Source organism: Alnus glutinosa, chromosome 11 (genome assembly GCF_958979055.1).
Source record: "Alnus glutinosa chromosome 11, dhAlnGlut1.1, whole genome shotgun sequence".
In the NCBI taxonomy this organism is placed as follows: Eukaryota; Viridiplantae; Streptophyta; class Magnoliopsida; order Fagales; family Betulaceae; genus Alnus; species Alnus glutinosa.
Genome location: NC_084896.1, coordinates 23433539 through 23460098, shown reverse-complemented (window position 1 = coordinate 23460098; position 26560 = coordinate 23433539). Strand labels below are relative to the sequence as shown.

Below are 26560 nucleotides of genomic sequence, written 5' to 3'. Positions count from 1 at the left end.
CAATGGGCTCGATCTGATCTCCGGCGTTCGCTAATACTATTATAGCAATCTCTTGCGTTTATAGTAGGCAATAGCAAACACATATAAGAAAATCATCCCGGCGGTGCCGCCCCCGGCGGTCCACAACCACTTTTTCATGCCCGTCGTTATTGGATCATCGAACAGCGGGATACGGACGTTCATGCCGAAAACGCCTGTCGTTACAATAAATGTAGTCAACACAAGGGTTGCTGTCGTTAACATGACCCCCATTTGCAGGAGCTGGTTCTGTTTGTCGTCCAGCATTATGTTGATGTAGTCGTCTGTGTCATCTACGTACTCCCTCAGCTTCCAAGATCACACCATCAAAACAGAGTTTATATATATATATATATATATAAAAGAAAACCAATTTTATGCTTTATTAAACACACCTCTAATGATAAACACAACAATAAGTAGCAACAACCATTGAAGGATAATGATAAACATGAAGATGATAAAAAGTCCGGAGATTCTCGGATGATACTATGATTTATACTTATTTTCATTGAGTAATGTTATTTAGTAGACTGTTATACTATTGCCATACAAATAGGATGCTGTGGAAGTGAAAATTTGCCATTGTTTTTTTAGTAAAAGTTGATCCAAAGGCTGATTTTCATTTTCATATTCATATCATGTATGATAGTTGTATAACAGTCAACTAAATAGTATTACTCATTTTCATTATTTAAAGATATTTATATAATTATATCTATTATTATAAATTTACAAATTTTTTGAAGTAAAAATATAAATATTATTATTTTTGTTAGAATATGTGAATTTTTCATATTAGGTTTGATTTCTTTTCCATATTAAAATATCTGCCATTTAAGTTTGAATACCGTTCTTGTATTCTCATTACCCGTTCCCTTATATATATAGGAATTAATCTTTTGTATTGTAAAAATCATCAAGAAATAAGAGCACATATTGTATTTTGTTCAAATTTAAACTCCTCTATCTTGTATATCTATAATTATAAATAGGGGTAATTACCTTTTTCCCCCCATGAACTACCAAAAAATGCGCGATGCCCCCATGAACTACCAACTCGACCAAAATAGAGCATTCAACTACCAAAGATAACCATTTTCCCCCATTCCGTCAGTCACACGCCGTTTTACCCTCATTTTCTTCCTCTTTTCCCCTATGAACTACTACCATCTTCCTCTTTTCCCCCCATAAACTACCATCATCTTCCAACATGCCCCCATATAAAACGGCACATGACCCGTTGACTGTTTATTTTAACCACTTTGACTGACGGAAGGGGGAAAAATGGTTGTCTTTGGTAGTTGAATGCTCTATTTCGGTCGAGTTGGTAGTTCATGGGGGCATTGCGCATTTTTTGGTAGTTCATGGGGAAAAAGGTAATTACCCCTTATAAATAGATATACAAAGCACTGCTCGCCAAGTGTGCGAGTGACATATATTATCAAACATCTGGTGAGGGCAACTCTCAAAACTAAGATGGACTAGCTACCTCAATCGCTTCTACTATCATAAGGCTCATCTAGTTCTTGAAAAAGAGAAACCCTAAAAGAAAATGGAGTGGAAAAATGGGGGCTTAATTACATACCGTGGATAATTTGTTTAGCGTACCATCAACTTGCACGAAGTATGGCTCCAAGATCATTTCAAGCTCCTTTACATCGAGGTTCTTGTGATCCACACCACTCGTAACAGTGCTTGTATGCTTCCCATGGGGGTAATTGCCAGGGTTTTGAGTTCCAGCTTCATAACTAGTGGAACACCCCTTAGCCTCCAATGAGATTTCAGCTGCCATCCTAAACAAATACAACGGTAAATTCTGTTAAGAGTAAAAGACAAAGTTAAGATAGAAATCCTTTTAAGATAAATGAGATTTGTTTATGCTGAGCGAAAGGGATTTGATTAAGCAAAAAAAATGCTAGTCACATCTACGCTGTCATACTAGTCAGTTTTGGAGAGTAATTTCTTAAAATTTCTTAAAAATACCAGTTTCACTTAATAACTAATTAAGCAATGTGAGACTTAACACTCTAACTAGATCTGCACTATTACTCCAAAATGACTTATTAATTTGGATCTTTCCTAAAATCTTTTATAAAGTCCAATTTCACCTAATAACTAGGTAATGTGGGACTTAATAATCATGTGTATCTTTTTAAACTACCAAATTTTTGTGGGCTACTCATCTTCTCAATGTGGGATATGGATGTTACAGTGACCCTATAAGACTTTTCCCTACTTGTCTAACACTGAACCACCCGTAAATTCGTTGTCTCAATTTTCTTGATTTCTTCCTCAGCCTCTTTCAATATTTTCAATTTAACTATAAACTTGTTCATTCTAGATCGATCCACGTGAGCAGATGGTAAAGCCAGAACAGCTTAAACAGTGGCATTCATAAGATAAAAATGATATATGTGGACGTGCCTGTCGTCCATGTCTGATTGAGAACCTTCATCAACTATGTCATCTGTCTCACTCATAGAGGAAGCAGAAGAATTTTCTAGGTGTTTTTGAAGCGACTTTTCAGTCAGATACATCTCAGCCATATCGTCATCATCATCTAGTAAGTGTTCTAATTCATCCCTTACCTGAAGATATATCACGAGCATGGGCACAATTAAAAGCAAATATGCAAAGATAATTAAGAACAAATTATTTTCATCTCAATTCCAAACTAATAATCAACCTTTTGAACACGTCCTGTTATTGCAACCAATCGGCTTTTAATTTGGCGAACACGTTCTAGATTGAGAGTACTAATCATTGAAGTCAGCTTATCTAATGCTAAATTAGCCTCTTGCTCCAATGTCCTTGCCTGGTTTGGAGACAAATAACAAAATAAATAACAAGTTAGATAACATAAATATATAAAACTGGTTTGGAGACAAATGCACGTGACCGGCATTTCATTCAAAAACGACGGAAAAACTTAATAGATGAGTTAACTTTGTCATGGTTTGATAGTTGTATGTGGGGTCAAAAGTCACTTTTTGAACTTTAATTAGAAGCTAAAAATGCAAAAGTGATCATACTTCGAAGGAGTAAAGTGTATTTTTCTCGATGTCATTTTTGAAAATTTAGGTGATTAAAAGTCATCACGTGTGGCGCATATAACTGACATTCTGTCTAAAAGGATGAAAAGGGTTAAGGATTGTGTTAACTTGTTACAATTTGATAGTTTGTGGGATCAAATGTCACTTTTTTGTACTTTAAAAAGGGCAATCCACTGTAAGAAAAACTATAAAACTGTAAAGGTAGTACTTACATCGCTTTCTAAGCCACTGCAAGCAGCCTCAAGGCATGCCTCTAATGCAACAAATTCAAATGGAAGAATCTTTGACCCATCTTGACTCTCAACATCATGCTTTCCTTCCACCTTACATGACTCATCTTGATCCTTAAACTTTGAAAATCTTTTGGAGAAAGTTTGAGAACTACCGGCCCTTGATTGAAGTTTTTCAAGTTCATATAAATCCATCCTATTTGAACCATCACCATTTTCCCCCTATAGAAGCATGCATCAAAGAAAGCACATAAAGAAATATCAAAGATAGGAAAAAAAAAAGAAAAAGATCCTCTCTTCAAGTTCCTTAAAGATTTCTTAGCTTATAAATCATGTTAAATGTGTAACACATTCAATTTTCATAGAAAACAAAAATTACTACTTTGATTGTTGAATTACTATTCACAAGTACAACCGAACGTAGTGTACAAATTTTAATCCGAAGATTAACCCTAAAAAATTTAGAACAAAAAAAAAAAAACAAGGCTCTAACTATGGTTTAAAAGGTAGAAAGAGTTTCATGTAGCTCATCTAATGTGGTTGAAAGGACTGTATAGGCGGTGACAGTTAGTAGTTATTGCCTTTAATCGCTAACCACACTACCTGTATAGGGCTGGCAGTAACTCACCGATGGTTATCAATTATTTATGCTTAAATCGCACCGCGGTAACCACCTGTTAGGTATGAGCCTATTTGGTGTTTTGAGCTTGTTTTAGACGTTTTTGTGTATGTTTTTGTGTTTTGGTAAGAAACCCTATACTAGAACGACATTGTTTCTTTTTGGTATTAAACATCAAAACAACGGTTGCTTTACTATATTATTATTATTATTATTATTATTATTATTATATAAGGGTAGGCGATTAGTGGTTATTAATCACCTTTGCCTACCTTACCACTGGTAATTGCAACGTCTTAAGCGGTTAGTTGAGAAAAGGCAATGGCCTCCTATATGATTACACGGTGGTTAGTAGCGGTTAACGATTATTAACAGCTCGCTTGTCAGTAAAATCCTAATTGAAAGCAAAGCTATCACGATTTAGGAAAAAGGCTAATTACATTTGGTTTATTAGTCTAAAAGACTAATTAATGTTACAATTGGAATTCTTTAGAGTCACTTAAAGCACTAGTCTCACATAGTAAAAAATCAATGTAAGACTTTGCACCTATGGGACATCATCACACCACCCCCCACTCAATGTGAAAATTAACTTTCTCGGTTCTTATAATTTCTCTTCCTTAAATCCTTGACATTCTTTGTCAGGACCCACATCATATTATAATGTTCAAGTGCCATGTGATATTCCTATGTTGCTCTGATACCATTTGTTACAACTCAGAAAAAACGCTAACCACACATGTGCTATTATTTTAAAATGACTAGTTTATTATTATTTTTTTCTATACAATAAAGGGGAAAAGGGAATCAGGGAAAAAAAACTAAGCAAGGTGGGATTTCCCCAACAACAAAAATCCAAATGGAAAAAAGCAATACAGATAGAGACATGAACATCAGGCAATGATTCCGAAAAGGTTCTGTGCCTCTCTAAGAGCTGCACAAAGCAATATACAAGGGCAAAAAGACTCAGTAAAGAGCCATAAGCGATAAAGACAACAACCATTGTTAAGTGGATATTGCAAAAAAAGTACTGCCAAGAACTGAACATCATCTATCAACGAGGAACCCAAAAAACACAAAGAAAGCTGTAGAAAAACACTAGAAAAATCTCGGAACAGAACATCGGCAGATGGCGAGGCGGAGGACGGAGATTAGAGCGAACGCGTGTAAGCCACTCGTAGGTGCGTGAAGACCACGTGCTGGCGATGGTTGCCGGGATGCAGTGACCACCATGGTAGACTGGCAGCAGTGGGGGAAGACGGAGGAAGACATCACACACAATATAGGTCTTCCCACGCGTTGGCACGTGTGGGACACGCACTCGGCCCGCGAGTAAGACCTACTTGCAGGAGCGTGAGCATGTGGGAGACGCGTTGACGTGTGTTGGCCGGATTGGGACGCTGCTGATGGCAGAGCGAAGCGGAGATAGCTAGGAGCATTGTGAAGTGGTGCGTGTGGTGGCGGAACTTCCTGAAGTTGGCATATTTGATTTTGGCAAAAAACAAATCCTAGAACTTCAAGAATGGGGCAGATTAGGGTAGAAGTGGCTAAAACCGGGACATCTGTGATGGATAAGAAATCGACGGAGCTGTTAAACTGAGATATGTCACCAATGGCAACGGATAAAGCCTCCAAAGAGGCGGATAAGACCTCCAAAGAGATGAGAAAGGGTGAGAGAAGGAGGAAGATGAGAGTACGGAACAAGAAAGAAGCCGAAACTCCCTCCTCTCCTAGCAATGGGAGGCTCAAAAGGGAGAGGATATTTAGGTGAGTGGAGAGAGTGTATGCGAAACTAGACAAGTTTAGCGTGGTCCTAAAATGGCTAGTCAAAGTACTGACCTCTTTCGTACTAAGCACTGGTATATGTAAAGTTAATAATCATTGTGATGCTGGGGGCATGAAAGGTACATCAGTACATGGTATTTGCAAATATAATAAGTAATATTGATTCAATTTCATTGATTTGCACATGAATTTCGGAAGAAAAACCTTCTTCAAATCTCTTGATCCTTCTTTCTGGAGGATTGAAGGTGTAATAAATATTTGTCGATTCCCTAAGAATTCTAAGAGTTGGAAAATAAAGTGAAATTGATGGGGACATCAAACACAAGCCACATATCATACGAGATGAACGTCAACATTAGAGGATGTTATGTAAATGATTTTATAAACACTTAATGAGATAATTTATTAAATTTTGAGAGAATATAAACTTTTTAAATTATAAGGAAACTTAAATTTTTGAAAAAATTGTATCGTTGGTCCCTGTGGAATGCCATAATTATTTTTCACTCCCTATGGTTTAAAAAGTTCATGAGAGATCCCTATAGTATACAATAATTACAAATCGATCCCTGTCGTCAAATTCTATTAAATTTTTTAACAGATTCCATCAAATGTCACGTTAGCGCCATGTGTCGTCATCTTATTAGTGACACGTGGCGCTGACATGTCTAATCTTAATAAATAAATAAAAATTTATTAAAAAATAAATAAAAATACTTATTTTTTTTCAAAAATTTAAAATTAAAAACAAAAAAAACAAAAAAGAAAAAAGAAAAAACAAAATTAGGAGAGGGGGTGGGTGGCCAACCCCATAGGCCGCCGGGGGTGGCGCGCGGCCACCCCCTTTCCCTTTTTTGTTTTTTGTTTTTTTTTTTGAATTTTAATTTTTTTTTAAAAATAAGTATTTTTATTTATTTTTTTTATTAAGATGGACACGTGTCGCCAGTAAGATGGCAACACGTGTCGCTAACGTGTAGGGCTAACAGATTCCGTCAAAATTGTGGACGGAAAATCGACCCAAGGAGTAAAACGTAATTATTGGATACCACATGGATCTCTCATGAACTTTTTAAACCATAGGGAGTGAAAAATAATTATGGCATATCACAGGAACCAACGGTGTAATTTTTCCTAAATTTTTTTTTAAGCATAAGATTTGAGATTAATTATGTTTAATTTTATTCATCAAACGTAGAGTTTAAATAAAACACAAGCCGGAACTTGAATAACGAATAACAACTTGACTCCATTTAATCTCAAGTCTATTTAGACTTAATTTAAAAAGTACTAATAATGTCATCCTCCTGTCTGTCAACTATACCCTTCCACCAACCACGTTCAATAATTGAATTCATAGACATTTTGATATCATTTTTTTTTTTTTTAGAATTAAAGAAATGCGTTTTAATTTTATATATTTTTTTAAAAAAAATACAGGAAATCATCAGCCAAAAAAGGTCCAACCTGGGGTCTGATGGCCTGGTGGTGACGCTCTAGTAGCTTCTGTAGCTTTTCAACAAAGGGCGTGACAGACGGGTCACTTGAATTCATCAACATGACATCTTTGCTCGTAATTATTGCCTTTATATTCTCCAGGTTTATCACTATGGCCCTCTCACGGCCAAGAATAGTGGATGGGTACGAGAGCAGTGGGTCCAGGATCCGAAGATCTCGTCCCGGAAGGCCTGTTTTCCTCATGATGAAATGCTTCCCAGCCTCCAGCACCTGGGCCTGGCCCATTTGGTCCACCAACATCCAGGCCCGGATTCCAGTCACCTTCTTCCGTCGACCGGTGGAGGTGGCCAGGGCCTGCTCCGGGTTGTCGTCAATTGGGCCAGAACCCGACCTTGATTTCTGAGGACGATAATCACTCATCATCTCCATCTCTTCTGTTTCTCTCTCCCTCATGAATGACTTTTATAGTTCAAGTACGAGGAGATCTAGGGAGTCCCAGGTTGCAACTGAACAACAATATAGTACCACCCTGTCTGGATAATATGTTTGTAAAAGGCATGTTATTGAGGAAGCTAGTATCTGAGGCTTGTTTTGTGCTTGAATTAAAATTTGGGCCGACTGATTCACAAAAAGTAAAACAATAGTTTTCAATATCTTAATTATATTTAATTATATTAAAATAAACATAAAATTATAAAGATAAACCTTTGCTAACCCCTGGAGTTTCACCAGATTAATAATAGAAAAGAACGAACCAGCATCTTACTGACATTGGTAGAATCTTACCACCAAAAGAACATAGGCATCACACCTCCAAGAAACAACATATTTTTTATTCCAACATAATCTGTCTTATTACAAGAGAACATTACGCTTAAATAGACACTCTAACCTTAACCCTAATGTGACCGACTTTGGGTCAAGAGTCTAGCCCACATTTAATATGACAAATAACTTAAACTTAAATGACTAACAGTGGGCCAAACCCATTGTTAAATTATAAACAAAAACTAATAATTTAATTAAAACTAAATGACATATTTATTCTTGTCTCGTTCTGCGTCAACACCTTTTGAGTGCGGGCTCAAATTTCTCATCAATTTGAACTCGAAAATGCTAATCTCACACCATGTTAAATTACTGGTTATTTCAAAAATTTCAACTAACAAGAAATGAAAAAAAATTAATCCTTTAACAAGAGACAAAAATGGGTTTGTCTCTAATCTCTTAATTATTTTGAGTTATTTCAAAATTTTAAATTTATGGTATTGTTAATTTTGAGTTCTTGAAAAAGAAAAGACTAGTAGGAAATATCAGATTGAGTGCATGAGCAAAAATGATGGGGGCTTTTAATCTCATACAAGCTGCTTCATTCGTCACAAATCATGAAAATCTTCAAACAAATTCGTTGATAAAAAATTATCATTACAGAGCATAGTAAGACATCCATCTATCAGCCATTTCAAGACATTGTTGAGGCTTGTATTCTGGAGCTGTGTGACCCCCTCCCTGTACAAGTAAAAGAGGTTAAATTCTACTTTATATATATATATATATATATATATATATGACAGGAATTTACAAGACAGAGTCACTTTGTGTACTTAATTCTATCGGGTAAACTCTGAATCCGTGCAAAGCACTCCCTTTACACGGATCGGGTAAGACTTCAGCTTTGTCTCTGGACATGGCCTTAAACTCCAGCTTTATTGACAAAAACTAAAGCTTTTACCACTTGACCCAACCCCTCGGGTTTAATTCTACTTTATATTGTGCCTGTGCAAACTATTAATGCAAAAAATTCTCATAATTGAGGGTGAGTTTTTTCTTGCCTTCACTGTCGCAAAGGTCAAGCCGTCTCCTTTAGTAGTCGAATACTTCTCTGTGAATCTATAAAGAAAAGTGAAGTATAATTAAGGATGATGTTTTTCCTGTTATATATGAACAGTTTAAAGGCTAATATGTATTGAAATGCAAAGAAATCAAAGAAAATTAAGATATTAGAAACCAACCCTGCAATTTGTCCATCAACAAACCATGGCCTCCAACCATCAACCAATGGCAGACTCAGATAAGCTATCCATGCTTGTGTACCCACATAAGGAATCATCATATCATGATCACCGCTGCAAAAACATACACTAGAACTATCAGTTACTTGTTAAATTATTATTTATCCTAAAAATTTAAGTTAAAAAAAAAAAAAAATAGTGAGTTTAATCATTTAATTAATGACCTCAAGATGCGGACCTTTTCTAACCATTAATTGGCATAGGCAAACCCATCCTCGGTAAAGCCGTAAAATCTGGCCGAACCTAAGTAGTTTGAAAAGGCAAACAGATGCACAATAAATAAAAGGAGGATGTATTTACTATATTCTAGTTATTGCCTTCTGGATTACTGACATCCCTTTATTTTCGGGAGCTCAAGAATTTTCGTCTAACAGAGTGGGGTCACGGAATCAAATCCATTACCCCACGAACCTCTCCCTAATCAACAACTGATGCAAAAACACTACATAGAGAGAAGGAAATTGGGTCACTTAGGGATATGTTCATTTCTAGCTAAGCATTGGACTGACCTCGACGGAACACCAATTAAGAATTTAACGTGCGATCAACTGATTCTTCAATTAATATCCTAAAAGTTAGGAATGTCTTTGTGCTTGATCTTCATTATAAAATAGAGCCAAAACAGGACAAAAATAGTGATGAGAAATCACCTGTAAATGAGAGCTCGATATCCTCTCTTAAGGAGTTCTTGATGATAATGGACCACCGTGTTGAGGTCGCTATCATAAGCCAAACTTTTATTGCATCTCTTCCAATCTAATATTGTCCCCTGTTTTCACACCCCAAAAAAATCTTACTGGATATAAATAATTTTTCCCATCAATTAAGCTTTATAGTAAAAGTAGAAGGTAATTGAACCTAGAAAGTTCAGTGAAAAATGTCACCTACATTTCGAACTCCAAGAGTTTTCTGGACAATTTCATCATTTGCCCACATGTAAGAGAGCACATAATTGTTATTCTGCAAGGAAAGTGTAAGGGTCGACTCGTTAAGTTTTCCTCCGAATTAGGTCGTAATTTATTTATTTAATTTAATTTAATTTATTAAATTAACATGTGGCTAAAATGCATGTAATCGATCGGAGGCAAAATTGAGTTTACCCGACACCATTTCTCCTCGCGTTTAGTTGGTGATTGGATGATCTCGTCCGGAATGTCATCAAAAAATTTTCTTCCCCAGTTCATGGTTTTTGGTCTTGGGGATGCAAAGCTACACTTGGGTTCCAAAATTTGTGCATCGTTTACTTTCATTGTGCACTACAAATTGTGTCACAGAGTAAATTAATTAATAACAAAACATAGAAATAAGATATATGAAAATTGAGTCAAGAACTCTCATTACTAGCAAAAACTCTAACCTCTGCAATAATCCCGATATCATCGAGGCATGATGAATTGGTTATATCTGGATTAACAAATTCTCCATTGCAATTTACATTGACTGACTGGAAAATCATATGTATAACATTTTCAGATTAAAGCCCTCAAAAACAATGATTTATATACTTTAACTTGTTATCACAAATCATTAATTATATATATAATATGATGAACTAGAGGCAAATATAAATAGAGGGTTTAGGATATAATTACTTCATAAAGGTCATCCGATATAAGTGTCAACCGGTGGTAATATTTGACTCTTGAATTTTCATCACCATGTTGATCTGTTACTGGGTTGCCAAGCATGTACCCCTGATAATTCATATTTAATTAAAAAAAATATCATATTATCACACAAGTGAGTGAATCAGAATATGGATCAAGATCATCCTCATTTTTTTTTTTTTTTTTTTTTTTTTTTTTTTTTTTTTTTTTTTTTTGTGCATGAATTAACAAAGAGGTCGATACGGGATCCATCCGCCCCGGACAGCCCAAGAGTGTGGGGCTGATATGCCTGAGGCAGATCGATAAGCCTGCACTTGCCTCTCTTTGTTTTCTTGTCCGAATTGCATGCAATTTAAATAAACAATTTGAGGGGATTCTAATCGGGAAAAATAGCCTATGATAATAATTAAAAAGAAAAAGAAATTCAAAGTATGATGTAATTAGGCACATACCAAGAGATTCATGGATGGGTTGCTTCCGGCTATATTACCTGCAATACATTGTCACGTTAAAACACGTACGCACAAAACATTCAAAACTGTTTTCGATCACGTTAATTATGTCATATCATATCATATCATATCAGAACATTTATTTTCAATTAATGTTTACCATCTGATATTAGAAGAGTGACTTGGGGAACAATTACGCCTGAATAAGAATCTCCAGCGATGTAAAGTGGATTTTTGAGATACTTGGGATGGTCCAAAAGCCACTGCATATATATATATATATATATATATATATATATAGCCATCACAATTTGTAAAAAAAAAAAAAAAAAAATGATTTAATTTTTCTAATCTTTAAGCTCTTTGTGATTCTAAAAATGAAACCATTTGACTTGTTCTCACAGTTTAATTTCTTACCTTCCTAAGAAAAAGATAAATAGCATAAGGTGATTTTGTGTCCGAGCTGTAGTAGCCTTCAGTGCTTTCAGAGTAGGAGAATCCAGTGCCAACTGGTGCATCTAAGAATATTATGTTTGCTACCTGCAAAATAGTAGCCGTAGAATTTTAAAAGATTTAAAAAAAAAAAATTAAAATAGGAGAAATTCACTTATAACCCCTAAACTTTCACCCATATTAAAACAAAGTATATAAATTTTAAAACGTCTCAATTTAGGGTATCAATTTTTCAGAAAGTTTTAATTTCAGTCATTTGTTAGAATTTTCCGTTAAGTTTTGTCAAAATTTTTAAAATACCCCTGTGTTTTTTTTTTTTTTTTTTTTTTTTTTTAAAAAAAAATTATAAAATTTTTCAAAGATTCAGGAATAGATATTTTTCGAAATTCCGTTAAATTGTAGCTAACACCTAAATCCTAGCAATTTCTTTTTTTCTAAAAAAAAATGAAGGGTATTTTAAAAATTTTAATAGAATTTAATGAAAAATTTTAACAGAAGACTGTGATTGAAACTTTTTAAAAAATGAATACTTTAAATCAAGACATTCTGAATTACTACCAATAAAACTTATACCATTTAAACTTAACATAAAAAAATGAAATTGGTGGGGAGAAATTTAGCACCTCGGTCCATGCGTATGGGTTTACAACAAGTGCAGGCGAGCTACCATTGAAAGTGTCGTAATCGAAAGTTATTGGTCCTACACAATATTAAAAAGTCATTAGCTAAATCATTCAACACGATTTAGTTAATTAAATACATCCCCATAATTTTCTTCCATATACCAAGCAAGAGATCTATGTAAACACAACCATCCCATAGATCACTCGGGGTCACTGCACTATACGATGGTTGTCGAGGGTAGTTCAATCACTCCTAAATCAATTAAAGAGGTGGCCGGCCATTTTAATAATAGCAATGACGGTGAAGGACTAATAGTAGTGGTGCGGGTGATGAAAGTGGTAAGGAGGCTAATGAAGGCGACAATGACCACTGCATGTAGATACACCTGGGTGCTAGCTAGTCAATTGATGGGTGTGAGAGTGAGATCTTTTTTCTCTATTTTTAAAGGAAATGGCTTTTCTCCGGTTCAAATGAATTGGAGGGAATTCAAATTCCATCGTATTCCTTACCTAATTGTTGTGCTTGGGTGCAAGAAATGCATTCTCCCACCAAACAGTCCCAAGTTTCATGGACTTATTCTAAAATGTTGACGTTGACCATTGACTTTTAAAAGAATATACGGGGGAGTTAGCAAATTGAAAGGTTGAATTGGATTTTAGCAACCAAGGTTCAATTTTATAAAGCACTTAGCCTGAAGCCAACTCTTGTTAATTTCTTGTCCTTATAAACAATATTTTTATTAATTTGAACTATTGTTTTTTTTTAATCTTTAATCTTTAATCTTATTTTATCACAATCAATGTTATGGACAGAAGGGAAGATAGTAATGAGAGATGGTTGTCTTATTACAATAAAAATTGAACTCTCCAACTATTTATCCGGTCAGATAGATTTCATAAGTAGTCTCTCACAATCACCTATTTGAATTTAAGATAATTCAGATAAATAATTATAAAAGATCATAATCTATTTGTACCAAGTGTATGAACAATTCAAATAGGTAGTACATGGGCTGTCCTTCCTATTTCAGTGTACTATTACAACTTTACTGTCGTGTTGAAAAATGATAGAAATTATCCTTGCGGGCCTTGCCCATATCATGTACATTTTCGTACATAAATGCGCAAATTTATCATTAAATTTTTAAATTTCACAAATTCATTAGCGAATTCTTAAAATGTATGGAGACGAGATGAGTAAGGGGAATAATGTATACCAGGTTTTTTTATTTTTTGAAAAAATAGAATAACTTTATTGCACGAAATAAATGTTACAAAAAATAAATAAATAAATAAAAAATAAAAAGGGTAATTGGGCCATTCTTCATTTCGGTCCTTTAATTTGAAGGCTTCGAATATTAGACAGAAAATTTCGAAATTTGGAACTGAAAAGATATTTTAAGGAGGAGGGGCTTTACCGATTTCATAAAGGAGGCCGGAGAGAGCAGAACAACCAGGGCCTCCGGTGAGCCAAAGCACAAGAGGGTCTTTTACTGGGTTTCTTTGCGACTCAATGAAATAGTAAAACAGCTGTAAATCATCCGTCTCCCCCACCGCCACATACCTATGTTAAAGCCGCCATTGTGATCGATCGATCACCATTGTTACAGTTTCTTGTTTTCTTAACCTTGGAAGATCAGAAAAATAATAAAAAATGGTGAAGAATTTAATACATGCATGCTCACCCAGTTTCCAGTTTGAACGGAAGCGTATCGGAAAACCCCGGTAGAGTCTCCACGACTGTCCGCGACGTTGCCGTGACTGAGAGAAGTAATAGAAGAAGCAAATGGAGCCACATTCGGGCCACATACTTGCCATTGTTGCCGGCTTTCGTTAACTGTGCTTCCATTTCCATACCAATCTGTTGTTGAATACCACTGATAGGGGGAGCCATGATTCTCTGGATCTTATAGGGTTTTCGATCATATCTGCAACTTCAAATTACTATTACTATTTTCTAATAATTTTCATGAAAATCTTTGTTTTTTGTAATTCCCCAAACTGTAGGTCCAAGTCTGAAGGTTGGTTAGTGCAAGTTGGAGCCGTTCATTCAAACAACAAATAGTTAATTCTTACCTTAAAATTTGCAGCTAACGTTCTCTTTGTTTAAATTTAGACATGGGGTTGGCCTTCCGGCCACCACCACCACTGGGGTGGCCTGTGAGCCACCTCAGAGGTGGCAGGAGTGTCGGCGAGCCACCTCTAGTCACTTTTGAGGTGCTTGCCAACCGTTAAAATATTGTCTAAATGATTAAATTTATTTCTTCTTATTAACTTAATTAAGTTTTTAGGACAAGTAGTAATTTAACGTGGTATCAGAGTGAGAAGTTATGAATTTGAATCATAATTCCGTCAATTTACTCTAGGCCACCCTAATTTTTATTTTTTTATTTTTATATATTTTTATTAAAAACACGTGTCGTGCTTTTATTGGGCCTAACAAGGCAACCAAATAGATTTTGTTAAATTAGTGTATGAAAATTGACTTAAGTGAGTAAGTTGTTATTTTCATTTACCACAGGAACCTCTGAATTAATTTTTATACCACATAAAGCTTTTTGTAAATTAGACCAACTACAATGACTAATTTTACATTTTTCTCAAATTCTTCGAGCCATTTCTCTGGTTATTATTTTAGTTGGATTTTATATTTAGGGGCCACTGGCCAGGGCGTAGGTTTATAGGAAAAAATAACAGAATTTTCCTTTAAATTAAGTAACAGAATTTTCTTTTATATTTAGGGGCCACTGAAGTAGGATTTTATTTTATTTTATTTTTTTTTAATTTTTAATTTTTAATTTTTAATTTTTTATATCTTCTAAGTGTTGATAACTTGAGATTTAGCCCTTTTGTGTTTTGATTTACAAAATTAAGTTTAATAGTATATATATATATATCATCAATATTGATTGAACCCATTGAGAGGAAATCCCTCTTCCGCCCTCGCTTACAGCCAACTTTCAAAAGACTGCAATAAACGGGTAGCGAAGCGACCTAACTTAATTATACCACGTGGTTCACATTTCCTATATATATATATATATATACATTAATTTAAAAGATTAATCAACTATGACGTACATTTGACTGGTAGACACTAAGACACACGTCTTTCCACTCCAATAAATTTTAGCATGCTTTATTTTGAATTTGTGGCCTTGACAAGATCAGAATTTGGCACCTGTCTCCTTTCTCTAAGTAAAAAGATATATGAATAATTGTGTTATTGGTTTTTAAGATATGTTATAATTACGAATCATAATTCCTTATGATTTAAAAAATTTATGAAAGGTTTTTGTAATAAACTATAATTACAAATCGATCCTTGAAGTCAAATTCTGTTAAAAAATTTGACAGATTTTTTTAAATGTCACGTCAGCACTACATTAAACTAATAAGATAACGACATGTGTCTATTTAAATAAAAAAATATATATAAATTTATTAAAAAATAAACAAATAAACTTCATTTTTTTTAGAAAAAAAAGAAAAAAGAAAAGAGGAAAGGGGTGGCATGGCCACCCCTTATATTATTTCTCTTTGTAATAATTTCAAAAGATAAGAAATAAGTATGCCACTAATTCAATGGTGGATTTGAAACTTAGTTAAATGGAAATATATAGAAAATATATATATGTGTATAATTTATCGTATTACAATAAATAATATTTATAAAGGGATTAGGAGCGGTGGACAAGAAAATCCTAAACTAAACAAGGAAGAGCTTAATAGACTCATAAAAAAACATAGAATAAAGGTCTAATTGTAGAGAGAAATATGATACATTATCACCTCAATACATAATTCCTGACCACATTTGTCCACGTTGCAACTTTTACTTTTACTTTTTTTTTAAAAAAAAAAAATAAAAAAAATCCTAAAGCTAGTTGGGAGACCATCTTATCACATGAGCAAAGTGATCAAGAATTGTGTCTTGAGGTGACAAAAAATCATATCTCTTATAGAAAATATAAAATATTCTAACACCTTCTCTCCTTTAACCATCTTAGTTGAAGTCTATTGAGTCCGAATATGATCTACAAGCATATATATATATATATATATATATATATATATATATATATATATATATATATATATATATATATATATATATATATATAAAAGCACAAGCAACATAAATTTAAGGATAAATGCAGCTCTTCTTTCCAACAAAAGCAACAAGAAGATCATAACAAGGATAAATGTATATCACTGTCTACTGTCTAGTCTGTCAAGAGGAGGAAGTTCATATACGGGTCAAATATTTATCTAACAATGGCCCAAATGTGTCAAAGAAGACCAAGACTAAATTGTTAAAGTTTTCATCTCTTCTCGCCGGTGATTCACCGGTGAAGGAGGTGTTTCTGGGTCTTATTCCTTAAGTTAAATCTCTTTTCTTCTCTTGCTTTTGGAGGAGAGGAGATTGATGGAAGGTAACAGGAATGTTTTGGGAGGGTTCCCCCTGTCTGAGAGGGAACAAAAAGGAATTGTAGTTGCCGATTCGGCTATACAGGAACTCTGTAATAAGCTTGGTGGGGCGTCTGGGAGTTCCAAAGAAGCTTAATAAGGAGGCGTTCAAAGCCGTCCTCCAGCGGATTTGGAGACCTTCAGGACGGCTGGTGGTCAAAGAGATTAAGGAAAATCTGTGGTTATTTGAATTTTCGGAGGACATAGATAAGCAAAAGGTCTTAGCTGGTAGACCGTGGTCGTACGACCGAACTCTGTTGATCCTCAACGAGTTTGATGGTAAGATTTCACCGTCACAAATGAATTTCTCTTCAACCCCAATTTGGATCCAGATCCATGATATGCCTCTTGGATGTATGAATCGAGTTGTGGGTGGACAAATAGGGAGCTCTTTGGGGGAGGTGGAAGATGTAGTGGTAGCTGAGGATGATGTGGGATGGGGGCGCTATCTCCGGATTATGGTAGCGATTAATCTTTATCACCCACTTGAACGTGGTAGAACCCTATTGATATCGGGCAAATCATGTTGGGTCTCCTTTAAATATGAGAAGCTACCAATATTTTGCTTCAGGTGCGGATGCATAATCCACAGGGCAAAAGGTTGTGCTGAATCAACTATGAGGAAGAACCACTTGGAAGGGTCAAAGGGATGGGGTCTTTGGCTTCGTGCAGAAGATCTGACCAGAGGGCAAGGAAGAACCGAGGAAACAAAAGTGTCGCCGGTGTGTTCTGATCACGGCCCAGCTGAGGGGGAGAAGACGGAAGATCAGCCTGGAGAGGAAGGAGAGCAATTGGCTGAGGATCCGGTTGTCAGCTCTGTGCCAAGCATGAATCCTGGTGCGGGGATTCCGAAATCCAGCAGATTGGACGTGGCGGGACTCCCAAAAGGTGAAAGAGTTGAGGAGCTCAAGGCAAGCAAGAAACAAAAATCTCACTCAGTCTCAGAAAGTACTGAGGCGCCAGTTTCTGAAAAAGGAGCAAAACAGGGGAACTTAGACTACGAAGAAGTTTTAAAAAAGGGGCGAGTGTCCAAGGATCCTAATGACAAGGGCGGGACAAAGTGGGTCCAGTCTCACTTAGGCCCAATTGAAAAAAGGAAGTCTAAGAAAGTGGACTCGAGCAAGGTTCCAGCCCAAAGCCTCTTGCTGAACAGGAAGCTTTGGGAGGTAATTCCTCCGGAGAATCCCAAGCCCTATCTGTCCAGGGAGGTCAAGCTAAGTGCCTAGGTGGTAGGTCCCTCTCCCGAGGAACCAGAAACACGGCCGGAAGACCGGAACAAACTGAAGGAATGGAAGCGGATTGCTCGGGGAAGTCCCAAAGTCGCTAAGGGGGAGGAGCCTTCACCACTCCGAGGTGCAATTGATAATCCAGTAGCTTTTGAAAGGTATGAGTCATTGGCTATTGGGGAGGATTCTGTTTTGGCGGTGGCTAGTTTGCAGCCCCGCCAATCGCCATGAATCTAATAAGCTGGAACTATCGAGGGCTTGGGAACCCTCAGACAGTTCGGGAGCTTCGCCGGATGGTGAAGATTAAGCATCCCATCTTCTTTTCCTTATGGAAACGAAGGTGTAAATTGGCCGGTTACAAAATCTGAGGCTTGCTATGGGTTTTGAGGGGTTACTGTCAGTGGACCCAGTGGGGAGAAGTGGTGGCCTTGCCCTTTTTTGGAAGGGTTTTCACCTAGTTGAACTTCTAAGTTACTCCCGTAGACATATTTCAATGTCTATCAGGAACATGGGCTCTGGGGTTCCTTGGAAATTCACTGGGTTCTATGGTCATCCAGACCCAGCGCAGAGGGCAGAATCCTGGAAGCTGCTTAAATTCCTGAAGAGGGCTTCCCCTTCGCCCTGGCTGTGTATAGGAGATTTTAATGAGATCTTGGATAATTCGGAGAAGGTGGGAGGCAATCCCAGACCTGCAAAACAGATGGAGGGTTTCCGTGAGGCCATCAAGAAGTGCAACCTAGGATATTTAGGTTTTAAAGGGCTAAAATTCACTTGGAGCAACAAATGGGAGAGGGGGGGGTCTTTGTCAAGGAAAGGCTGGACAGAGGACTGGCTTCTCCAGATTGGTCTGCTTTATTCCCTAATGCAGGGATTGAGGTGGATGTTTCCTCCTGCTCTGATCACCATCTGCTTTGGCTTAGGATGGATCAATATACCCATCGTCCTCAGAAGATTTTCTGCTTTGAGGCTAGCTGGAAGTGGCTAAGGACTGTGAAGATTTAATTCGGCGGGTCTGGGCTGAGGAAGTAAATGGTTCGAACCGGATGAATTCTTTGGGGAAGAAGCTTTTGAACTGCCAGCAAGCGCTGGTGGGGTGGAGTTCTAATAGATCGGGGTCAGAACACCTACAGCTGAAACTCTTATACAAAAAATTGAGGCAACTACAGAAGAATGAAAACCCGGCAAATTTGGAGCAAATCTCGTAGATCCAAGGGGAGATTAATAAATTGCTCGATGTTGAGGATATTAAATGGAAACAAAGGGCAAAGAGGAATTGGTATAAATTGGGGGATAGAAACACCCAGTATTTCCATGCTTGGGCTAATCAGCGAAGAAGGCAAAACCATATTGGGTCCATCACTGATTTGGAGGGCAACTTCTGGACACAGCAGCAAGATATTGGAGGGGCTTTCACCCTTTATTACCAAAATCTCTTTACCTCTGGAGGGGCAGCTACTATTGAAGATTGCATCTCTTCAGTTCAAGCTCGTGTCCCCCCTGGTATGAATGAGATGCTAACTGAGGTCTTCACCCCGGAAGAGGTCAATCAAGCTCTAGCTCAAATGCATCCTTTGAAGTCGCTGGGCCCAGACGGTTCTGGAGGGTGTTTTTTCCAGAATCACTGGCATGTTGTGGGTGAGGAGGTGAGACAGACGGTGTTGGATTTCCTCAACAATGAGTCTTTTGACTCGAGTATCAACTCAACTTTTATCACTTTGATCCCCAAGAAGGCTTCAGCTTCTTTAGTTAGTGACTTCCGTCCGATCAGCCTGTGCAATGTCAGTTATAAACGAATTGCGAAGATCGTAGCCAACAGACTTAAGAAGGTGCTGCCAGTTATTATCTCTCCTGCTCAAAGCGCTTTTGTTCCAAGCAGGCTCATAACGGATAATGTGCTTGTTGCCTATGAAGCACTTCACTCGATGGCTACCTGGATGAGGGGTAGAAAGGGCTACATGGCAGTAAAATTGGATATGAGTAAGGCTTACGATAGGGTGGAATGAAGCTTTCTTGAAGCTATGATGCGTTCTTTGGGATTTATGGAGAGATGGATTAGGCTTATTATGCGCTGTGTAAGCTCGGTGACCTACTCGGTGTTGGTTAATGGTGTTCCTTACGGAAATATTATCCCCTATAGAGGCCTTAGACAGGGAGATCCCCTTTCTCCTTATCTTTTCTTACTGGTGGCTGAGGGTTTAAGCTCTTTGCTTGTTCGGGCTGAACAAGAGGGTAAACTTACAGGGGTGCCGATTTCCGCTGGGGGTGTTCGCTTAACTCATTTACTTTTCGCAGATGATAGCCTTCTCTTTTGCAGGGCTAATTTTAATGAGTGGGGATATCTTCTTAAGGTGCTGGAGATGTATGAATCTGCCTCGGGTCAGAAGCTAAATGCCGACAAGACCTCCATTTTTTTCAGCAGAAACACCGGTGCAGATTTTAGGGCTCTTATTACCTCAGCTACTGGTATTTCTTCATCTACTTGATATGAAAAGTATTTGGGTTTGCCTGCCTTTGTGGGTCGGTCTAAGATGAGAACCTTTGAGGGAATCCAAAGTTGGGTGCGAAAAAAGGTGGACGATTGGAAGGAAAAATTCTTGTCCCAGGCGGGTAAGGAGATCTTGATAAAGGCTGTTATCCAGGCGATTCCGACGTATTGTATGAGCGTCTTCCAGCTACCAAAAAAACTGTGCTCTATCCTTAACTCCATCATGTGTCGGTTCTGGTGGGGGCGATTAGCAGGTGGAAAAGGTATGGCCTGGATGAGTTGGGGCCGGATGGGGGCTTCAAAGAGGAAATGTGGTATGGGGTTCAGAGATTTGGAGATTTTTAATCGTGCTTTGCTTGCAAAGCAAGGTTGGAGATTGCTAAAATTCCCGGAGTCCTTGGTTGCTAGAGTGATGAAAGGAAAATACTATCCAGAGGGGGATTTCTTGGTGGTTCAGTTAGGGTGTAGACCTTCTTTTGCTTGGAGAAGCATCTTCCAAGCTAGAGGGGTGGTGGAGGAAGGGATGTTATGGAGGGTGGGAAATGGTGAAACAGTGCAGATCTGGAAAGATAAGTGGCTCCCGCCCCCTCTATCCACTTTGTTTTATTCCTCTCAGCACGGGTTGGAGGCTAACTCTAAAGTGAGTGCTCTTATTGACAGATCCTTAAGGTGGTGGAATGTTCAGCTTCTGCAAGACAATTTTAGTGTGGATGAAATAGCCCGAATCTGCAGCATTTGTCCTAGTCTTTCTCAAGCCCCTGATACGATGTATTGGAAAGGCACGTCTCATGGCCATTTCTCCGTTAGAAGTGCTTATTTCTTGGAGCAGAATCGTCAAAACCAATCTTTGGGAGAGAGTTCCGATGCTAGGGAGGAGGAAGAGTTTTGGCAGGAGATTTGGAAAATAGAAACCCCGGCAGTGCTTAAGAACTTTTTGTGGAAAGTGGGCAATGATCTTCTCTCAACAAAAGTGAATTTGTTCAAAAAACGCGTAGTCCCGGATCCTGGATGTCCCTTCTGTCTGCAGGAAAGGGAGGATGTCGTTCACAGCCTCTGGATGTGCAAATCGTCTATGGCTGTGTGGCAAGACTGTGGGAAGAAAATCTAGAAGTTGGCTATTGGGCAAGTTGATGGGAAGGGAAAAATAAACCCTAAAAAAAAATTTCCCGTTTTGCCCTTGGGGTGGCCGAACCACCCCCAAGGGGCACGGGGGTGTTTCGGCCACCCCCAGACCGGCCGATCTGGGGGTGGCCGAACCACCCCCGTGCCCCTTGGGGGTGGTTCGGCCACCCCCAAGGGCAAAACCCTAAACCCAATTTTTTTTTTTTTTTTTTTTTTTTTTTTCTGTCCAGGGGGTGGCCGAACCACCACATGGGGGTGGTTCGGCCACCCCAGATCGGCCGGCCACCCCCATGGTGGAGCCACCCCCTTTTTTTTTTTTTTAGTTTTTTAATTTTTTTTTAAATTTTTTAATTAATTTTTAAAGATTTTTTATTTTTTATTTTTTTATATAGCGCCACGTGTCAACTTCTGAGGTTGACACGTGGCGGACCGTTAATTTTTGGACGGAAAAGTTAACCGAGGTACTAATTTGGTCATTTCCCAAAATTGATGTATCATCTGTGATGCGAATTGAAACTCAGGGACTAAAAAATAAAGTTGTCAAAACTCAGGGACTAAAAAGGTATTTAACCCTATTTTTTATTTTTTTAGTTTTATATATTTTTATTAAAAACATGTGTCGTGCTTTTATTGGACCTAACAAGGCAACCAAACAAATTTTGTTAAATTAGTGGATGAAAATTGACTTCAGTGAGTAAGTTGTTATTTTCATTTACCACAGGAACCTCTGAATTAATTTTTATACCACATAAAGCTTTTTGTAAATTAAACCAACTACAATGACTAATTTTACATTTTTCTCAAATTCTTCAAGCCATTTCTCTGGTTATTATTTTAGTCGGATTTTGTATTTAGGGGCCATGGCGTAGGTTTATACGAAAAAATAATAGAATTTTCCTTTAAATTAAGTAAGAGAAAGTTCCTTCAATCCACTCTATTAAATTATTGTATATCCCTTTAACAAAATATGAAAAATTTCATTAAAAAAAATTGGGAAAAATTATATTGAAAAACATGCTATCAAAAAAATTGTACTTATCATATACTAATTAAGGAACACAACAATTTTATAAACTGAATTTAAATAATTTTCTTAAATCTAATTTGGATGAAAACTCTCTCCACGAGAAAATATAGCGGAAAGGTTCTAAAACACCAACACTAAAAATTTTGACTTACAGATCTACGTGGGACAGGGGAGGAATTTCACCATGCACTGAACTTGGATTTTTTTTTTTTAATTTTTTAATTTTTTTTAATTTTTTTTTTAATTTTTCCTTCTAAGTGTTGATAACTTGAGATTTAGCCCTTTTGTGTTTTGATTTACAAAATTAAGTTTAATAGTATAAATATATATCATCAATATTGATTGAACCCATTGAGAGGAAATCCCTCTTCCGCCCTCGCTTACAGCCAACTTTCAAAAGACTGCAATAAACGGGTAGCGACCTAACTTAATTATACCACGTGGTTCGCATTTCCTATATATATATTAATTTAAAAGATTAATCAACTATAACGTACATTTGACTGGTAGAGGTCTTTCCACTCCAATAATTTTAGCATGCTTTATTTTGATTTGTGGCCTTGACAAGATCAGAATTTGGCACCTGCTTCCTTTTTCTATGTAAAAAGTGTTAGAAATAATTAAATAACAATTATTTCTTTAACCTAACATGCGCAGCGAAAAATTAAATAGAACAGTTTTAGGCATACCTCCGGCCATTGTTGCTCAAGCACTCCTTCAGAACTTCTAAGAACAAAATTATGAGATGCCTTCTAACCTATGCCTATTGCTTGATGGCTGTATTGCCGTACTGATGGTGTACACATGCACTCTATTTATAGGCTAGGTTAGGGACCTTCAAATGATAAACACCGTATTGTTTCCTTCCATCAAGGAAACATATTGTTAATTGATTTTTAAAATCAATTAACCGATTCCATATTTACGGTAATTTAAATTAATAGAAATAATCATAATACCGTATATGTTTATTAAAAAATAATAAACATAGCAAACACCGTAAATGTGATATAAAGGCCACAACAAAAAAGGAATATTACATTCTCCCACTTGGACTTTATAACACATGACCATATGGTATTAGGTTCTTTAGTTTTGGCCAATCCTTTTATGGAATCCTCCAACTCAGTTAAGAAATGTTTCACACGAATCATGGCGGTAAAACCATTATAAAAGTAGGTCGTCCCTTCCATGTATTACGATGTAAAACATTCCTTACATGAGTACCTTATGTATAATCAAGCTTTATGAATGAACTTCCTATAAGTCATTCGGGTCCAACTTTATTTATCCTCATGGATAAAATAACAAATGTGCACAAAATCTTTATTATCATAACTTTATGTCTATAGACCAAAAAGAGACAAACCAAGCGAAAATGAATTAATGAGTCTCATATATTCCGCATGACTTTATTCTTTCTTTACCGGTAAACTTTAAGTCATGGGATCCACAATCATTAATTCAGTACTTATATGCTCAATAGACCCTTTATGTCTCTTAATGTTATCTCTCGTACTGAGATACTTGATGTCGATTTACTTCTGCTTCTACTCTTTATTCTTATAAAAGAAGATTATAGTAGAATTACCGCAGAGTATCTTTATGGTCTAACTGTAAAATCGACAATATTGAGACTTTCAACAAAATGTATCAACCATCATGCCTGTGTACTAAATTCATAACACGCTAGAATTTTAGCTTTCTTGGTAGACGTAGCAACCATAGTCTACATACTGCATCTTTAAGATATATCTCTCAATAAAAAGATATATACCCTAAAGTAGACTTTCTACTATCTACACAATCAGCAAAACTACTAACCACCTTCAAATGGAAACTGTATCCTTAGGTTAAGTTGTACTTCTTGGTTCCTTGCATATACTGCAAGACTTTATTTGCAGCACTTTATTGACCCAATATTCTTATTGTCAGTCATATGGTTATGCATAATGCAGACGCTTTAAAAAACTTTTCATCTGCCCTTATTCCAATACCTTTTGGGACATTAATCTGTATTTAACTAGTCCCTCTTAATTGCTACTGAAGGTACATAATCCTTCATTCTAAATCTTCCCAAAACTTTTTTCAATGTAGGCCTTCCGAGACAATGTTAATATTCTTTATGTCTCTGTGAATCTCTATGTCAAAAGACATAAGAGGTTTCACCCAAATTCTTCATTTCAAAGTTTTGTGAAATGAACCTTATGTAGCAAACCTAAATCACCACTTGCAAAAACAATATCTACATATAGGACTAGAAAGATTAATGTACTCCCACTGACCTTAAGGTATATATACTAATTAACAAGGTTTTCAGTAAACAATAAAACAATTACCTTGTAAAAAGTATATCACTGGTGAGAGATTTATCACAGCCCATAAATAGAATTCTTTAATTTGCAAGTATTCTGACTGTTATTTATAAAACCCTTTTAATTGTTTCATGTAAACCTCTTACTTGAGATCCATATTCTCGAAAGTTGTTCTCATATCCATTTGATAGCTCTAAGTCAAAAATGAGCTACTAATGCTATGATTATCTTGGTGAACCATTCTTAGACACTGGAGAGAATGTTTCATGATAATCAATGCCTTCTTTATGAGTAAAACCATTGGCTACAAGTCTAGCTTGACTTTTGAGCCATAGATTTATCTCTTACTTCATGGCATTGAATCACTATGTGGAGTTTTCTCCACTCATAGCATGTGAAAACAATTTTGGATCATCTTTATGTCCAATGTCAACATCAGACTCTGGGAGATATACAACATGATCACTAAGAATTGTTGATCTCCTTATTCTATAGGATTTTTCTTAATTCTACTTCCTCTGCATTTTGCAATGGGAGAATAGATTTTGAACCTGTTCTGTATGAGTTGGTTGTTCTAGAAGTGATTGTGGCTCAGGATAATCAATCTGATTTTCCCTGAATACAATCAATCATCCTCTATGAGGAGGAGATTTGGCCAACTCTAGTGCTTCCTCAAATTTTAATTTATGTGAATGAGCACTCCCACTAGGTTCCGCATCCTCTAGAAATTTTACAATCAACAACTCTAGGATTATATGAAGGATAATAAAACATTAAAACCCTTTAAAGTTTACTAGATAGCTTATAAAAGATCCGCTGGTTGTCCTTGAATCTAATTTTCTAAGGCGAGGATTATAAATCATCTCTTTAGTAAGGCAACCCTATATGTGTAAATAATTTAAACTAAGTTTCCATCTATTTCATACTTTAAAAGGTGTCTTATGGACAACCTTAGATGGAATACTGTTTAACATATACACAACGGTCTTCAAAGCTTTACTCTATAAGGGTAATAGCAGATTAGTATTATTAATCATTTCTCTTTGTGTGTACCTACCTTAATACTCTATGCCTATATTAGATCTTATGATCTTCAAATTGTTTCTCTTCTTCTTCCTTATAGGTATTGAAAGCATTCAATACCCCAGCTTTAATATTTAGAAGATAGAGATACATAAACTTTATATGGTCATCATTAAAAGAGATAAAATATCTCTGACCATTTAGGCAATGAGTATGAAAAGGTTAACACCTTTCAATGTACATGATCTCAAGAATTTTAAAAAACTCTCTTTAGCACTTCTAGTGGTCTTGTTGGTATGCTTTTCCTTATGCAATCCAAACAAGAACCAAAGTCAGTAAATTACCGACTTTTATTTTCTGTATGTAGATATATTTTAATCTCCAAAGCCATAACAAGAGCATTTTTAAATTCTCAAAGACTCTACTTTACGTCAACATCAGTACGCAGAGACAAACAAATAATTTTGTTTCAAAAGTTGGGATGTAGGTCAATTTTAAATAGACTTTAAATAAACCCCAAAC

At 36.4% G+C, this 26560-nt stretch overlaps 2 protein-coding genes across 2 annotated transcripts; both read right to left on the bottom strand.

The window, feature by feature from the left end:
* Positions 1-14: 14 nt before the first annotated feature.
* Positions 15-7716, bottom strand: LOC133882218 (magnesium transporter MRS2-3-like). The gene is made up of 6 exons (XM_062321337.1): positions 7158-7716; positions 3287-3526; positions 2708-2836; positions 2446-2609; positions 1607-1814; positions 15-327 (listed from the first exon to the last, which is right to left on the bottom strand). Exons 1-6 carry the CDS (start codon positions 7614-7616, stop codon positions 40-42), a joined length of 1488 nt encoding a protein of 495 aa, XP_062177321.1. The 5' UTR covers positions 7617-7716; the 3' UTR covers positions 15-39.
* Positions 7717-8481: 765 nt separating this feature from the next.
* Positions 8482-14279, bottom strand: LOC133881778 (serine carboxypeptidase-like 18). Its single transcript, XM_062320812.1, has 14 exons — positions 14056-14279; positions 13789-13934; positions 12371-12447; positions 11712-11834; positions 11455-11557; positions 11295-11332; positions 10828-10929; positions 10593-10679; positions 10336-10491; positions 10124-10195; positions 9886-10004; positions 9176-9289; positions 8996-9053; positions 8482-8672 (listed from the first exon to the last, which is right to left on the bottom strand). Exons 1-14 carry the CDS (start codon positions 14262-14264, stop codon positions 8589-8591), a joined length of 1488 nt encoding a protein of 495 aa, XP_062176796.1. The 5' UTR covers positions 14265-14279; the 3' UTR covers positions 8482-8588.
* Between the last annotated feature and the right edge of the window lie 12281 nt (positions 14280-26560).

Coding starts and splice junctions, on each gene's coding strand:
- LOC133881778 (XM_062320812.1), bottom strand. CDS start 14,264: ATGGCTCCCCCTATCAGTGGTATTCAACAACAGATTGGTATGGAAATG. Junction 10,680..10,827: donor TATCGGATGACCTTTATGAA/GTAATTATATCC, acceptor ATGATTTTCCAG/TCAGTCAATGTAAATTGCAA. Junction 10,196..10,335: donor GCGAGGAGAAATGGTGTCGG/GTAAACTCAATT, acceptor CTTTCCTTGCAG/AATAACAATTATGTGCTCTC.
- LOC133882218 (XM_062321337.1), bottom strand. CDS start 7,616: ATGAGGGAGAGAGAAACAGAAGAGATGGAGATGATGAGTGATTATCGT. Junction 3,527..7,157: donor CCCAGGTTGGACCTTTTTTG/GCTGATGATTTC, acceptor ATGCTTCTATAG/GGGGAAAATGGTGATGGTTC. Junction 328..1,606: donor CGCTAAACAAATTATCCACG/GTATGTAATTAA, acceptor TGATCTTGGAAG/CTGAGGGAGTACGTAGATGA.